The following is a 17934-nucleotide window of genomic DNA, read 5'->3' as shown; positions in this document are numbered from 1 at the left end:
ACCAAGAAGGTGAAATGCCTCTATACTGAAAACTAAAAGACACTGATGAATGAAACTGAAGAAGACACAAACAAATGGAAAGATATTCTGTGCTCATGAACTGGAAAAATTAATATTGTTAAAATGTCCAAACTACCCAGCGCAATCTACAGATTCAGTGCAATTCCTATCAAAAGTCCAATGGCATTTTTCACAGAAATAAGAAAAACCACCCTAAAGTTTGTATGGACCACAAAGACCCCAAATAGCCAAAGCAATCCTGAGAAAGAACAAAGCCGGAGGTATTATGCTTCCTGATTTCAAACTATATTACAAAGCTACAGTAATAAAAATATACGAACATACAAATAAAAGCTATAGCTAAAGTAACGGGACAGAATAGAGAGCCCAGAAATAAACCCACGCATATACAGTCAATAAAGTTACTACAAAGGAGCCAAGAACATATAATGGGGAAATGATAGTTTCTTCAATAAATGGTGTTGGGAACACTGGACAGCCACATGCAAAAGAATAAAACTGGACCCTTATCTTACACCACATACAAAAATCAACTCAAGATGAATTAAAAACTCGAACGTAATATCTGGAACCATAAAACTCCTAGATGAAAACATATGAGATAAGCTCCTTGACATCAGTCTTTGCAATGATTTTTTGAATCTGAGGCCAAAAGCAATAGCAACAAAAGCAAAAAAACTCACACCCAAAAAAACAAGTGGGGTTGCCTCAAATTAAAAAGCTTCTGTATAGCAAAGGAAACCATTAACATAATGAAAGGCAACCTATGGAATGGGAGAAAATATTTGCAAATCATATACCTGGTAAGAGGTTAGTTAATATACAAAATATATAAAGAGCTCATACAACTCAACAGCAAAAAAACCCAAACAATTTAATTAATTTTCAGATTTTTTTGCATAGAACACGTCTGAGTAATCTGATTCAGGCTATGACTGTAGGATTCTCTTGGAGAAGCAAAGAATAAGGTTACTAAAATATACCATAGAACTATAACGCTGAGGAGTTAGTTGGGTGTAGATCCTGAAGTGGGTGCTAAAGACACCCAGAAGGATGACTAAAAGAGACAAATTTGAAGCAGATGCAAATTCCTCAACAGATATGAAGGAGAATCTGGAGGTCAGTAAACCTTTATGGCTAAAGATGGCAAGGTATAATATTGCTAATAAGCACACATTTCAAAAGATAAAGGCAATTAGACTAATAAACACTACCATGGGGGTGAGGGGTAAAGAGATCAAAGATTCTGCCTCTTGACTCCCTTTATATTAAGGCAAGAAAAAATGAGTAATAACTACCTAAGAAGATAATTTTAATGGAAGCAGGGATTTCCATCATGTAAAGCTGAGTAAGAAAAGAGTCCCTAGCACCAAGGGGTTTTCTAGATACAACATACATACCAGGTCTGAAATCATGTCCCCATTGACTACAGCAATGAACTTCGTCTACAGCAATTCGGGTAAATCTCCTTGCTTCATAGGCTTTTTCTAGTCTTGACATAAACATTTTGCTTTTTGCAATTTTCTCTGGAGTCACATAAATTAGCTTTAGCTTGGAGTTTTTATTTACCATTTCAGCATGAACCCATTTCACATGCTCCTATTGAAAGGAAACACAGACACAATGATAGTAGAGCTAAGCTAGCAGACTGCAATACTCAGTGGTAAATGAAGACATTCATTACTCAGAAGCAACAGCCTTGGGGCTGTTTTAGCAACAGATGTTTTTACTGCATTAAAATCAAAATGATGTCCCAGTACTAAACTTCATGGCAGCTGTGCAAACAGCATTTCAGTTATTTACTTACATCCAGACTGCTGATAAAAGAATAATCTCATTTGACAAAAAAGAGAACAAAAAAATGAATGTGAAGACACTCCAATAAGCATTTACTCCATAAAGGCATAATTCTAAATTTTTCACGATAAATGCCAAAATGTAAGCTCAATGCAATAGGTATGGTGATAAAGGTGGGTTTTATTAATTTTTAACATTATATTTGAAATCATTTCATGCATGTGTGAACTAGCTACTTTAATGATGTTATCAAATCTACTCATAATCTATTTAGGTTTTATGAAGTATCTTATTCATTAAATTTTTATAATATGAAATACATATATTTATATATTATATATATCAGGGGTCCCCAACCCCCAGGCCACAGAACACTGCCTGTCCGTGGCCTGTTAGGAACGGGGCCGCACAGCAGGAGATGAGCGGCGAGTGAGCAAAGCTTCATCTGTATTTACAGCTGTTCCCCATCGCTCGCATCACTGCCTGAGCTCCGCCTCCTGTCAGCACTACGGTGAGTTGTATAATTAGTTCATTACATATTACAATGTAATAATAATAGAAACAAAAAGCACAATAAATGTAATGCATTTGAATCATCCTGAAACCACCACCCCCCCAACCCCCGTCCGTGGAAAAACTGTCTTCCACAAAACTGGTCCCTGGTGCCAAAAAGGTCAGGGACCGCTGACATATGTAATAAGAATAAATCTTAAGAACTAACAGCTATTAGGTTCTTAGTGTTGTTGTTATTTTCTATAATATTTAGAACACTGGATGTTGTATTTTTTCCTTCTAACCTAATTAGGACCAAAAGAAGTGGTGAATGCGATAGAAAGTCAAAATACTTTCAATCATCCCAGCAAAGCAGTTTGTTAACTCGAGATATTCCTAGTTTTGTTAAGAAATGGCCAAAGTGTATTAAATATTTCAGCTGGTCCTAAATGTCCCAGAAATCTTAGAGGAGCAAACATAAGGCTATTTCCTCAGAAATGGGCAGGTGCCAAAAAATACTAGAACTTCTGGCAGAATAAGTGGAGAAGCAAGGGGAAAAAAGGTTGTCCTCACATCCTATGAACGATCAGTGAAAGCAACCAGAAAACTGGACTTATACCTTTCTCTTTCTCCAACTCTTCAAGCAGTAGTGACATGGCCTGAACTTGTAATCATCGCACCTTTCTAACTACAGTCGACCCTGGAACAACTCAAATTTGAATTGCATGGGTCCATTTATATGCAGATTTCAGTAGTAAATACTACAGTACTACACGATCTGCAGTTGGTTGAATCCCTGAAATGAGGAGAGCTGACTACAAGTCACCTGCAGATTTCTGACTGCGTGTACGGTTAGGGGCCCCCAACCCTCACGTTGTTTAAAGGTCAACTGTACTTTCCATTATTATTACTCTCTTTTTCAGTTTTAAAGAAGTGCAATATGAGAAGGCAGTGTTCTCCACAGATTCATTTTGGTGAATGAGAAAGCAGTTATAATGACACAAAAGTTCAAATAAAACAAAATTATATGGGAAAGACTAGGAGAACCAGGGCTTCTTGACGACATAGCTGACTTTAGGGCTGGGAGGAAATATACAAAATGTGCACAGAGTTATCTTATAAAAGAAAGCAAAGACTCAAAAGCTATGAGCTGGATTTAGGAGCCACCTTAGATAGACTCTCACTACTCAAAGATGGGACTATTTCACCATAGAAAAAGAATAATAACTATGGATCAAAAGACATCAAACATGTTAAAAATCCATAAGTTTACAGTGATACTTGGAAAAAAAAAAAAAAAGAACTTGGGCTTCCCTGGTGGTGCAGTGGTTGAGAATCTGCCTGCTAATGCAGGGGACACGGGTTCGAGCCCTGGTCTGGGAAGATCCCACATGCCGCGGAGCAACTAGGCCCGTGAGCCACAACTACTGAGCCTGCGCGTCTGGAGCCTGTGCTCCGCTACAAGAGAGGCCACAATAGTGAGAGGCCCGCGCACCGCGATGAAGAGTGGCCCCCGCTTGCCAAAACTAGAGAAAGCCCTCGCACAGAAACGAAGACCCAACACAACCAAAAAAAAAAAAATTAATTAATTAAAAAAAAAAAGAATAGCTCTTTAAAAAAAAAAAAAAAAAAGAACTTATTGACCACCTTCAGAGAATGCTGGAAAACCAACTCTTTCTGAAAATTGGTAAAGAAAGGGAAAGAACTTTCAATCTGCAAAGAGTTAATAAGGAAAAAGTTCTTTTTTACAGCAAAAGTCTAGCTAATATAAGAAAAAGTGAGAATTAGAAATCACCATCTTGTAACCCCCTAATTAAATAATGCTCTAAGGTAGGCAATAATCATCGGTGGCTGCTAAAAACCATTAGATGAAAAGGTGATAGAGAACTTGATAATTATAGAGCAGGCAGACATAAGCTGAACCCACTGATCAAGCTAATGTCACAAAAATATAACTGGGTATTATATACCTCCTGAGTGATACCAGGGGAAAGTATACTCTTGCCAAAAAAAAAAAGAAAAGAAAAGAAAGCCCAAATACAGTCAAGCTTTTAGATCTAACTAAAAGGAACAAGTGAAACAACATCACAAGAATACAATCAGGAAGAGACAAAATATAGGAAAGTATAGGACAAAAAAACAAACAAAAAAACCAACCTAAACAATAATTTGCATGGGAAACAAACAAGAAATAAGGGAAACCTATGGATATATCAACCAATACAACATAATGCATGAACCTTATCTGGACCGTGATTAAAAAAAATAACAACATTTCATGAGACAGAAATCTGAATCTTTTTATTTGATGGTTTTAAGGAACTAATACTAAATTTTTTAGATGTGATAATGGCATTGTAGTTACCTTTTTAAAATGTTAGAGATACACACTGAAGAAGAAGCTACAACTGAAATGATATGATGTCTAGGACTTGTCTCAAATAAATAAACCAAGGGTGGGCAGGAAGGGAAATTGGGGGTACATAGATGAAAAAAATTGGTCATATGCTGATAACTGTTAAAGGTACTTAACGGATACATAGCAGTTTTTATACTATTCTCTCTACTTTTGTATATTTTTAAAATTTTCAATAATATGCTTTTTAAAAAACAAACACCTTGGAAATGCTTTATTCTACAGATAAAGGTAAGAGAGTCCATTCCCAAACAGAAGAAATTCCACAGGGGTTGGGTATCTTGTTACTAATTCATTTTTTGTATTTAATTATATTGCATAATAAGAAATTCTTGCTCCCTATTTTAGGATGGATACTATAAAACAGTCAGCAAATATTTCCTGTAAAGTGCCAGATAGAAAATATTAGGTGTTGTGGTCCATATCACAGCTACTCAACTCTGCCGTTACAGCATGAAAACAGTCACAGACTACACATAAAAGAACCAGCATGATTCTGTTCCAACAGAACATTATTTATGGCCACTGAAATTTGAATTTCATGTAACTTTCACACTTCACAAAATACTATTCTTCTTTTGATTTTTTTTTAACCATTTAAAAATATAAAAACTAATCTTACTTCACGGACCACACACAATAGGCAGTGGGCTAGAACTGACCTATGAGCAGTAATTTTCGACTCCAACATAAACAGTTATCAGTTTTTTAATTTTATAAGCAACTCAATTGTAGCTAAGGTTCCTACTTCAATGAAGAGTGTAAATTAAAAATAAAATACAATAAAAGCCACAGACACATACCTTAGAACTAGAAGCATTTAACATGGTAGCTGAAATTCCTAATTGTTTCAAAACCATTAATTGGTCTTCCATAAGGGAGATCAATGGGCAAATCACGAGTGTAAAACCTAAAAGAGAAAGAAATCTACTTTAAATTTTACATCACCACCGGAATGAGTTTACCTTCTTTACTGTAACTTGTGGCCCTGCCCATCAATTCGGACTGATTTTCAATGCAGCCTTAGCAATATACCACCTATTTCTTACCCTCATTAATAAAGGAGGTGGATACGAATAAACAATAAGCCAAATAAGCAGATATAAGATAAACAGAAATCTCTCACCCTATCAGTCTTATAAAAATATAGATAGATGTTATCATTTTGAATTTACTCTCATTTTTAACATTCAGTATTGGTAATCTCAGTAAAATGATATAAATCAAGTCAAATACTATCCAGTTAGCTTTCCAAAGAAAACATAGCAACTTCTATCATCTAGAATGATAGTTACATGAGTATCCATTCACTTACTGCACCAGATAAATTTAGTCGGATCAGAAATCAGTGAACGGTTTGTTGACTGACTCAAGTTCTCGTAATATATCCCCTTTCTCTGAGAACTGAAATTGTTTGCAGCAGCTTCAAAAGCTATTCTACATTGTTAAAATCCTACGTTCTTATGTTTCTGTAGTTTGTTCCTTAAAAGAATCTAGGGCAGAAAGCAGACCAGTTTAAAAAATATACTCAAGATTAAGACCTTATCAAGGATTTTACCCTCTCAATTAGTCCTCTCTCCTGTATTTTCACTTTCTCCCTCATTACTGGCACCTTCTCATTACTATTTTATTTTATCTTATCATCTTATCTTATTTTATCTTATTTTATTTTATTTTTTGGCCACCCTATATGGCATGTAGGATCTTAGTTCCCCGACCGCGGATCAAACCCATGCCCCCTGCAATGGAAGTGCGGAGTCTTAACCACTGGACCACCAGGGAAGTCCCTCATTACGTTTAAACACGGTCAAGTCTCTCTCAAATTTGAAGAAACCCTGAACACCTAATTCAGGACCCCCTGTCTTTTTCCCCGCATAGCAATTCTTTCCCAGGAGTGTCCCTTTCACTGGTTCCACTTCCTCACTCCTACTCACTCCCAAACAATTGCTCTTTGGTTTCCACCCAACCATTTTACTGAAGCTGCTCTAGCCAAGGTCATATCTGAGTCCCTTGTCACTAAGTCCATGTCCTTATTTTATTTGACCTTTTCCCAACAGTCATCACTATTAACTACTCCCTGCTTGAAATACTCCCTTCTCCAGGCTTCTGATAACACCATACTCTCCTGACTACCCTCCTACACTTTGCTACTCTGTCTTAGCCTTCTCTGTAAGGCCCTCTTTCTCTGTTCATCCCTAAACTCTTGGTGTTCCGGTTTCTGTTCTGGGCGCTCTTCTCTTCTCACATTGCTCTGGATGATATAATTCGCTTCAATAGCCATCTGCATGCTAACAGCCTCCAACCCAGCAACCTCAGATCTCTCAGACCCAAGCTTTCCACTCAAACATCCTCCTACTCAGAGGACAATTCTACCTGGATATCTTGCAGGCATCATAAATTCAACAGGCCCCAAATTAAATTCATCACCTTCCCTCTCCATTCCCAAATAAGTTCTTTCTCCAATGTATCCTGTTTCAGTGAACAACTTCACCATCTGTCCCAGCCTCAAATCTGGGCAGCTAGACTATCTCTTCTCCTAGTCCTGTATCCAGTGAAAACCAAGTCCTACTGAACCTACCTCCTAAATATTTCTGGAATTCCTCCATCTGCTGGAATTATCCTTCTAAACCACAAATCTGACAAGTCTCTTACCTGTTTAAGACCCTTCAATAGCTTTCCACTCATCTAAGGAAAAGTTTTTAAAATATCTTTAAAGAATCTTTCCACGTCTTGCCCCTTACTGCCTGCCACACTAAAATGCTTCCAGGTTACTGAACACCCCACACCATGCATGTTCTCTCACTTTTAGGCGCACACACACACACACACACACACAAACACACTATGGAATATTACTCGGCCATAAAAAAGAATGAAAGAATGCCATTTGCAACAACATGGATGGACCCAGAGATTATCATACTAAGTGAAGTAAGCCAGACAGAGAAAGACAAATATCATATATCACTTGTATGTGGAATCTTAAAAAAAAAAAAAAAGATACAAATGATACAAATGAACTTATTTACAAAACAGAAACAGACCCACAGACACAGAAAACAAACTTGTAGTTACCAAAGGGGAAAGGGTAAGGGAGGGATAAATTAGGAGTTTGGGATTAACATATACACACTACTATATATAAAATAGATAACCAACAAGGACCTGCTATAGAGCATAGGAAACTCTACTGAATATTTTGTAATAACCTATAAGGGAAAAGAATCTGAAAAAATATATATACATATATATGTATAATTGAATCACTCTGCTGTACACCTGAAACACAACATTGTAAATCAACTATACTTCAATGAAAAAAAAATTAAAATAAAAAAAAAATGCCACTTCCTCAGGCCTTCCCTAACAGCCCCTAGACGAGATCGTTGCACTGCCTTAATTCCCTATTGAAACCTTTATCACAAAACCCTTAATGCAATTGCTTGCAATTAAGCTGTATTCTCTAGACCAGGGGTCAACAAACTAAGGGCCGGTTGCTTGTTTTGTAAATAAGGTTTTCCTGGAACACAGCCACAGCCATCCCTTTACCTATCGTCTGTGGCTGCTTTCCTGCTACACTGACAGCTGAGCAGTCGGCAGAGACCTCACGGACCGCAGAGCCTCTCCCATTTACTGACTGGCTCTTCGAGGAAAAGTCTGCTGACCCTGCTCTATACCCCTGGTAGTCCCCAAACAGCAGCATCAGTGTCATCGGAGGGCCTGTCAGAAATGCAAGCTCTTGGGTCTCACACTAAATTAGAATCTGCATGTTGATCAGATTACCTGCTGATTTTTATGCACATTAAAGTTTGAGAAAGCACTGCTGGCCACTGAGCTGTGTGAAAACGAGGACCACGTACATTTGCTGACTCCAGTATCTCCAGGGCCTAACACCACAGCAGACACTCCACAAAGACCTGGGGCTCGACTCCAGGCCTACTGACTCCTTTTCTAGTGCTTTTTCTCCTACAACATGTTTTTTAATGATGTTTCAGGAACCAGATAAAAGAATGAATTACTCTCAGAGTCTTTAACATTCCCTCTCTAGGTGAATCCTTTAAATGTCTATTAGTGGAGAGATAAATCAAACAAAAATGCACTTGATTTTGGCAAATATAGTGCTAGACATTTTTTTTAAAGACTTAAAGATATATTCAGAGAAACGATGTTTCTTCACGTTAAATTAATGTTGATTAATACCCACCATCTGAACATAACGCTGGTAACTGGTAGCATAAGCTCTTTCCCCCACCTGTAGGCATAACGAGAAATACCTCCTTTCCAGACATTGTTACATTAATCGTTTCCAGCTGAAGTGACCTGAACTTCTGCAGTTTAAAGACATTTTGCAGAACATCTTTAACTTTACCAGACCACGGGAAATCTAGAAAGAGAAAAACAAACCAGATAGATTAGAACTATTCAGGATTATGAATGAGATACAAACGTGAATGGCCGTTTTTATAATAGAGAAGAATCAGATCAATATATAAGACTTTTAATACTATGGACAATTTAACTTTTATAATAATAATTTTGAGATCGGTTTAATTCACGATGCTAAGCAAAATCAATTTAATGATATATCATAAGAAAAAGTACATCAGAAAAAAATGACAACATTTGCCGGTGATAAATAACTTACAGAGGAGAAAGGTTCTTGGTCAGATATTTGAAAAACAGTCTGCATGTCCATCAGGAAATTCATAGCATCATAGAAAACTCAACTATCATGAACAAAGTTAACGATTACCTGAAATTTTTGGTGTAAATATCTTGTTTAAAAATGAACACTGGAAAAAAAGGCCCACAAAAGCAATTCAATTCTTTCGAGAGTTATAGTATTCCACAATTAATGATAAACAAGATGCCTGGCAAGATCCTGAATCAAGAAAGGTTTGTTCACTAGGGCAGGAGAATGAACTACACTTTAACGAGGAGTTTGAATTTTTTTCTCAATTGTTAATTTTTTCTAGTTAAAACCTAGAAAATTGAGTTAAATAAATATCTTATTTTTCCAAGCACCGATTAATGTTGCTGAAACCATATTTGGACAAAATAATACATTCTCAATAATAAAGGCTTCATTTAAAAAGAACATGGGTAAAGAATGGTCTGCCTCCAAGTTCCCCTGCCACTTAAGGAATGGCCAGTTTCAACTCTTAAGCTACTAGAAAGCACTGACCCAGGCACAATGATTTAATTCCAGTTCATAGAACTGAGAAGAAACAAAACTGGCAAAGATAAAAAGAAAAGCAACAAAAAAAGAGCAAACCTTCTTTATTCCAAGAGGCAGGTGAAGAATCACATTCGCTGCTCTCCCCAGCATCAGAATTCTCTAAACACTGCTTTATTCTCTTTGTTAGGACATTTTTTTTCTGAATAAGCTCCTGTTGCCTTTCCAGAAGTTCTTGAATTTGAATGTCTACTGCATGTAGCTCACTGGTTATAGAATCCAGTTCCTCACTTAGAGCTACGAGGGAGGAAAAAAGATATAATGACCAGACAGAGTTAATCACAACTTTAGGTTTCCTTATTATTGATTTTTGGGTACTCCTCGCCATCAAAATTATAAACTTATCGTAGTATAGCAGAGTGGTTAAGAGCATGTGTTTCGGAGCCACATAGACCCGAGTTAAATCTTAGGTCTTCCTCTTACTGGCTGAGTGACCTCAGACTAAGTACCTTATACTTAACTGAGCCTCAATTTCCCTATCTGTAAAATAGGGATAATATTAATACCTAGCTTTCATACAACTGCTATAACAAATTAAATGAGATAGCATATTGAAAGTTCTTAACACGTACCTGGCACACAGTTAAGCATTTAATCAATAATAATGTTTTTTTTATTATGTTGTAGGGCAGTGGTCCAACCATCTCCTAAATCATTTCAGTAAAGTGACCAGACTTTGAAGCAAGAGGAAATTATTTAAAAGTCATACCCTAACTACTTAGCTATCATTTTACAAAAACATTCATATTTGGGTTCATACTGTGACATGGTAAGGAGTCGGTGATTATAAACACAATGATGTAACAGTAAAGAGAGAAATCAAGCGTGCTACTGGAATTGGCATTACAAGGCCAGCATGCTAACTTATAAAGAAGCCTTAACCTATGACTCTAATCAGTCCAAATATTAAAGTCAAAGTGAGATTTCTTTTGACATCACATCAGTGGAAGCTAGAAAAATTTTATAGATTGGTGTTTTCTAAAACATCTGCCGGCATTAATCAGTGTCCAGTTTTTGTTTTGTTTTTGTTTGTTTTTTTTCTTGGCCATGCTGCATGGCTCGTGGGATCTTAGTTCCCCGACTAGGGACTGAACCCTGGCCCTCGGCAGTGAAAGCACAGAGTCCTAACCATCGGACCGCCAGGGAATTCCCAATCAGTGTCCAGTCTTAATGCCTTTTCATGAGATGAAATCTTACAGTTATGATTTAAAATAGGATGCTCCGGTGGCTTTGTATTGTACCAACGGCCTGCGTGATCCTTGGTTAGGGCTGGCCACCAGGGAAGTCTGTGGAAATGAAACAGCAGTCAGGTTTACAGTCAGGAGGCTGGCATAAGGTGAGGTGTTGCTGCAGCTCACTCCCATTGTCGCTGATCCGCTGGCTCACCTTGTTGACAGGGGGCAGACGCAGGGGCAGGTTTACCCACAGCTTCTTCAGCTTCTTTGAACCCTTGGCCAGGTTCACATGCAACTTTCTGCAGCAAGTGCACCAGTTCTTCCGCAGGGCACCAGCAGCCTGGAGGTCAGAGCCTTGGGGACAGTGACACACCACATGAGTCCCAATGACACACGGGTTCCCTTTGGTCCTAGTGAGTTTCAGCTCTTCCTTATCCTCCCACATGCCACATCCATCTTCCTGTCCCTACTGCTGGCTCTTGTGACTTCCAGACTAGCAATGGACTTCTTCACCAGGTCCCATGATCATGTAGAGACTAATCCCTGGCATAAATCTCTTATATCACTCATAATGATTCAGCTTCTCTGATGGAACCCTAACCAATGCCAAATGTTGTCCCAGAGGAACAGAAGCTTAAAGATGGGTTCTCTGAATCGCTTCTGGGCCACCTGGAATTGAGTCTCTGATCTGATTAGATTTAAGGGCATTAATGACCCCTCTTTGCAGTGGTAGAAGCGATAATGGTATTCCACAGCATGCAGTAGACGAAGTTAAATTATCATCTACAGACACCAGTAATTAAGTATCTAGAGAAGGCAACGCTCTGGGTGACCAAGTGTTTGCTGTCACAGAACATTTTTGTAAGAATAATGGGGTTGGTTGGTTGCTTCCAAGTATGCTGGAGCACTTGATGAGAGAAATGCAGGATGTCCATAAAGGGACCTCAAAGTTTCTATGACTGTCCTCAACAAAACCCTTATCTCCTGGAGCTACAGGGCTGAGATTACTGAATACTAACAAGTTTAAATTCTGCAGGTGGCTGAATTATGATACAAACTGAATTCCTAACCTCGCAGGGACTCTTCTGTTAAAGTTAGGACATTGATTTGGAAGGAGTGAGACCCTGAAATCGGGATGGGAACATACGGGCAGATTCCAACGAAGCAGGGGATCTTGGGCCACTAATTCTGCCAAGTCTTTTTTGCCCCCCTCCCCTTTCTGAAACAGCCTCCTCCTGCCTGTTGCAGTCTGTCCTGAGGTAGACGCCCTGCAAGAGCACGCTAATCACCCGAAGGATCTGCCCCCGCCACCTCCCAGCGCTACAAGACCCACGAGGCCCCAGAGGACGAGGTATACAAATGTGAACCGTGAGAAAACATGAAACACACCAAAAGAGTTGCATTTGCCAATATCTATCACCAGAAACTAGAGCGTATACGTGGGAATAGGTCCTAAGGCTACTAAATCAAGGTGGACAGCAAACAATATTGAATGAAGCCAAATTTACTGGTGCGGACTCAATAAGAAATTCTGGATTTAGGGACTTCCCTGGTGGCGCAGTGGTTAAGAATCCGCCTGCCAATGCAGGGGACACGGGTTCGAGACCTAGTCCGGGAAGATCCCACAGGCCACAGAGCAACTAAGCCCGTGCGACACAACTACCGAGCCTGCGCTCTAGAGCCCATGAGCCACAACTACTGAGCCCGTGTGCCACAACTACTGAAGCCCGCACGCCTACAGCTAGAAGCCACCGCAACGAGAAGCCCGCACACCGCAATGAAGAGTAGACCCCGCTCGCTGCAACTAGAGAAACCCCGGGCAGCAACGAAGACCCAACGCAGCCAAAAATAAATAAATAAATTTATTTAAAAAAAAAAAAAAAAGACAGGACATAGTCCAACAACAAAATTTAAAAAAAAAAAAAGAAAGAAAGAAATTCTAGATTTAGTGTGCTAAATATAGTGGCCAGGAGTGGCTCTAATAATTTACTTAGCTGGTCCCAAAGATGAATATCAGAAAGTTGGGGTGGAATGACACAGGTCTAGGTGCCAATGAAGTGGAAAGGCTAGGACTTCCTGGGTACGCTCTAAAGGAGGGAAACCTGAGGCTTAGGGAGATGGGAGTGCTAGAGTGGATTATCAGGTGGGTTGATCGTCCACTCTCTTGTGGTCCGGTCCCCCAGCAGGACCCAGAGGATCCTCCCTTCACCAAGCCTGAAAGAAATGCATTCATGAGGGGAGCCCCAGCATCCGGGAAGAGGGCTGGAGTGGCTGTTCTCTGTAAGCCAGGAATGACCATGGGAAGTACTGCCTTTGAACTAGACTACCTGAATCAATGAGAATGATGGATTCTAAGACATGGGGGCTAAAGGCTGGCAATTCAGTTCACGACCAGAGGAAAGGTAGATGTGGCTGCCACACCGGGCAATAGAGTAGAACAGTCTGACCCACAGAGATCTCTGGCAGTAGCTAGCTGATCGTGATGTCTGAAATGGAAATAGAGGACTTGATCTGTCCAGGCAGAATACAAAGGCCTGATTCTGGTAAACACACGCCTGATCTGAATCACTGCAACGGAGCCCTAGTCCTTCAACCAGTTCCCAGAAATGGCCAGTTTATAGACCTAGAGTCCCTTGTATAAAGTGGAAGTGGGGGCCCTTTGAAAAAGGACTCTCCTACACAGCTAAAAATGTATGTGGTAAATCTTTCCACTATCCTTCTCCAGAGAAACTTATCAAGGTAATTGTGTATTGGGAAAAGGAAAATAACTTCTCAGAAATTACCAGACATCAACTCTAAACTGATAATTCCTGGAGAACTAAAATGCCATGGTGATCCACCAGTCAGACTAGGGACTGGACTTCAGCAAAGCCGATGATCAATGCAGTTTTGCTTGGGTGCATCATACAGTGGGCTAGGAGGTCCTCCAACCTACTCTGTGGTTACTTCCCCAGTTCCAGCAGGCATAATTAGAACAGATATATTCAGCAACTGGCTGAGTTCACACATAGGTCTCCTGACCCAAGAGTAAGGACGATTATGGTAGGAAAGACCAAGTGGAAGGCAGATAAGTGTGCTTACCTATCAAAGCAGTGAATACTGCTCTTCCCACTGCCAGGATCCACTAGTGAAGTGTTTGCTTCCCATCCCTGAAACTTTGCACTCTGCTGGTCTAGAGGTCTCAGTGAGCAAGGAAGAACTCTTCTACCAGGAGAAAAAGCAACGGTTCCATTTAACTGGAAGTTGACTACCACTTGGCCAGTTTGCATTCCTCATGACAGGAAATCAATAGGCCAAGAAGGGGGTTACTGGACTGGCTGGGGTGAGTGATCCTGACTATTAAAGGGAATTGGATTGCTGTGACACTGCAGAGGTGAGGAGAAGTGTGTCTGGAACGCAGGGGATCCTCTAGGCTGTCTTTTGCTATTCCCATGTCCTCTGATTAGAGTTAATGGAAAACTACCAAAACTCATTACAAGCAAACTGCTAAGGCAAATCCCACCAGGCAAGGCCCCATGACCAGGTGAGGTGCTTGCTGAGAACAAAAGGCTATGGAATGAGAAGTTGAAAAGGCAGTTATTAAATAATAGCTGTGACCACATGATCAGGTGAGAACCAAGAACTGTAATAGCTATCAGCATTTCTCCCTTATTTTGATATTCCTGTATAAGCCAAATTTGGGTTTTTCTTGTTGGTGGGTGGTTGGTTGGTTGGTTGGTTGGTTGATGGATGGATGGATGGGTTGATTGATGTTCCTGCTCCCATTCCCCTAAATTCTAAAATAAAAAAGTGTTAATAGTCGCTAACCTCGTATCTCAGGATTGAAGTGAGAAGATTATCAAGAAGGATGTGATTCAGCAAGAAGAGGAATGAGCATCGCCCAAAGATGAATAAAAAGAATTCCTGTCCTCTTCGGAGGAGAGGATCAGTGTATATTTGGTTGGACCAGGGACAGCTGTATCATGTTGGGGAGCCAGCGATGTAGAAGGTGGAAGTGAAGCCGTCGCCATATTTTCCATATTTAAGAAGGTCAGTGCAAGGTCAGGCCTGGTGACCTCACTGGCATGGGGCAGCAGCTGGGCCCATGATTCCAGCTGCTGCTAGATATCCGTAGGGAAACAGCAGGGCCTGCAGCTCCTCTAGATCCTGTTGGTTCTCCTCCCCTGGCTTCTCTGAACACCCAGCCAGGTCATATGCAACTCCACGGGGAAGGACGTGAGCATTCCGACAGGTCCTGCCTCACCTACACTGGAGGCTTTGAGGCAATACGAGACTGATATAGGTTTCGGTAAGATTCATCTTCGTGGGGAGCAGTTTCTGTGGGCATTCCCCACTGCATATGCGTCTTCTCTTCCTAACTGCTGGCTCCGCCAACTTTGGGCCCAGCTCCAGACACACAGGCAACAGACAGAAAGAAACAGCTTAACCACTTCCCATATTCACACCAAGTAGAATCCCCACAGTCAGTCCCTTATATCGCTCATAGTGGCTCTGCCTCCTGATCAAATCCTACGTCACAGAGATGTTAATGTCAAACTATGCTACAAAGTCAGTATCATCGTACCTTAGATAAAGTCCTGATTGACTAAGAGTACAAGAAAATAGAGCTAGTTGTAATAAATCAGGGTCTTTTAATATTTTTGTTCAAAATTATATCACCTCTATTGCCAGCACGGACAACACATGACTTGTATTATTGGAGATGAGATTGAAAAGTGAAAGATTTCAATAATCCATAACAAAGAGGGCTTATTACTATAATATATCTCAAGAGCACATAGTATTGAGCACGGATCACACTCCAGAGTTCCTAAGCTTACAGCTGATGCAAGGGAGGTACCAGTCTTCAGAAACAGCACATTTTCTAGCAATATCCCATACTGAAATGAACAACGAAAGGAAAGTGATTTGCCACAAGGGAAGCCATCAAATCCAAATCAACAAACTGTCTGAAGGCAACTTCAGAGGCATTTCAAATATAGTTCGACAAGTGGGTAGAACAATAGAAGAGGTGGGTTATTTGAAAGGGGCACAATATTGTAAAGGCAATGATTCAAAATAAGCATCTCCTCTTAAATAAAATTTATCTATGTCATTACTCAGTTATTTTAAAATCATAGCCTACTGAGAAAGCTTAAAGTCTTGTTAAGTAGAATAACTCATTTATGCATTCCAAAAATACCTATACCGAACTGAGGCAAGGTTCCGTAACATCTCTGAAACCCTCACCTTTGTCTCTTAGTAAAGAACATTTGGATTAGCATTTAATATAACTTAAATTGTTACCATTTATTATTAACCCTTAAGCTGTGAGAATGAGTCATGAGACAAAGCCAAAATCTATGTCACTATTTTTTTCATATTTATATTTAAATAAATTGTAAAGTTTTTAGGGGTGGATGGGAGGATGCCATACTTAGGAAAACCATTTCTTTAAAGTTTGAAAAGAACCTAATCTTGTTACCCCACTGTTAGTGCTAGTATGTAGCAAAGGTCATATTCACTATATCCTACAAAGGACAGGAAAATAACCATAGAATAAGTTCCTCACTCCTGCCATCCACTTCTTTACTGAATAGTCAGCAAGACCTCACTAATAAGCACAATAGAATCTAGCCAAGTTTATAAAAACAAGCAATGGATGGAAATATACCAAAATACCAAGAATAGCTGCCTGGAAAAGGTGAAATGGAAGTTTTTCTTTTATACTTTAAAAATGTTTCAAATAGCTCCACTTATAGGAACTTATCTTAAGGAAATAATCGGAGACGCACACAAAGTTTTTGATTCAAAGATGTTCAACGCAACCTTTTTTACATTTTAAAAATGGAGACAGACTAAAAGTTCAACACCAACACTAAAAGTGTTAATTATTTAATGTCACTTCAAAACAATAAAATACAGAACAGTATTAAAAATAGAATATTTACAACATAGAATTTACTTAACAATATGTCTACATTCTATATCTACGTTATATTTTTAAAAATCACATTACCAAACATTATGTACAAAATATTAAAAATTTTGTTGAAAAACAATACATCTAAATGTTACAGTATTAACCTGACTAGTGAGATTATAAATGATTTATATTGTCTACCTGATAATTTCTTAAGTTCCCAGAATGCTATCAAAAAACATATCATTCCTTGGAACTCTTATGTATTGCTTTTTGGGAACGTAAAATGGTATAGCCACGATGGAAAACAGTACGGTAGTTCCTCAAAAAATTAAACACAGAAATACCATGTTAACCAGCAATTCCACTTGTAGGTATACACCCCCAAAAACTGGCAGCAGGGGCTCAAATGGATATTTGTACACAATGTTTGTAGCAGCATTATTCACAAAAGCCAAAAAGTGAAATAACCCAATGTCCACTGACAGACAAATGGATAAAGAGAAGGTGGTATATACATACAATGGACTATTATTCAGCCTTAAAAAGATACATGTTACAAAACAGATGAACCTCAAAGACATGCTTAAGTGAAATAAGCCAGACACAAAAGGACAAATATTGTATGATTCCACTTAAATGAGGTACCTAGAATGGTCAAATTCACAGAGACAGAAAGCAGAATAGTGTCACCTGCAGGGAAGGGAGGAATGGGTTTAATTGGTACCGAGCTTCAGTTTGGAGTGATGAAAAAGTTCTGGAGATGGATAATGGTGATGACTGCACAACAATGCAAATGCACGTAATGCCATGCACGTAATGCCACTGAACTGTATGCTTACAAGCAGTTAAAATGGTAAATTTCATTAAGTACATTTTCCCACAATGAAAAAAA

The 17934-nt window shown here is 39.2% G+C and overlaps 1 protein-coding gene across 1 annotated transcript in view; it reads right to left on the bottom strand.

Annotated features, from left to right (window-relative positions):
• Positions 1–17934, bottom strand: part of RECQL (RecQ like helicase) — a 35437-nt gene that overhangs the window by 14868 nt on the left and 2635 nt on the right. The window contains exons 3-6 of the mRNA XM_061205076.1: positions 10002–10199; positions 8931–9110; positions 5530–5636; positions 1422–1620 (exon numbers count right to left, since the gene is read on the bottom strand). Of these exons, the coding sequence (XP_061061059.1) occupies positions 1422–1620; positions 5530–5636; positions 8931–9110; positions 10002–10199 (684 nt within the window). The remainder of the gene's footprint in view (positions 1–1421; positions 1621–5529; positions 5637–8930; positions 9111–10001; positions 10200–17934) is intronic.

Source organism: Eubalaena glacialis, chromosome 11 (assembly GCF_028564815.1).
Source record: "Eubalaena glacialis isolate mEubGla1 chromosome 11, mEubGla1.1.hap2.+ XY, whole genome shotgun sequence".
In the NCBI taxonomy this organism is placed as follows: domain Eukaryota; kingdom Metazoa; phylum Chordata; class Mammalia; order Artiodactyla; family Balaenidae; genus Eubalaena; species Eubalaena glacialis.
Note: the sequence above shows the minus strand (reverse complement) of the source record. Positions and strands in the feature narration are given on the sequence as shown.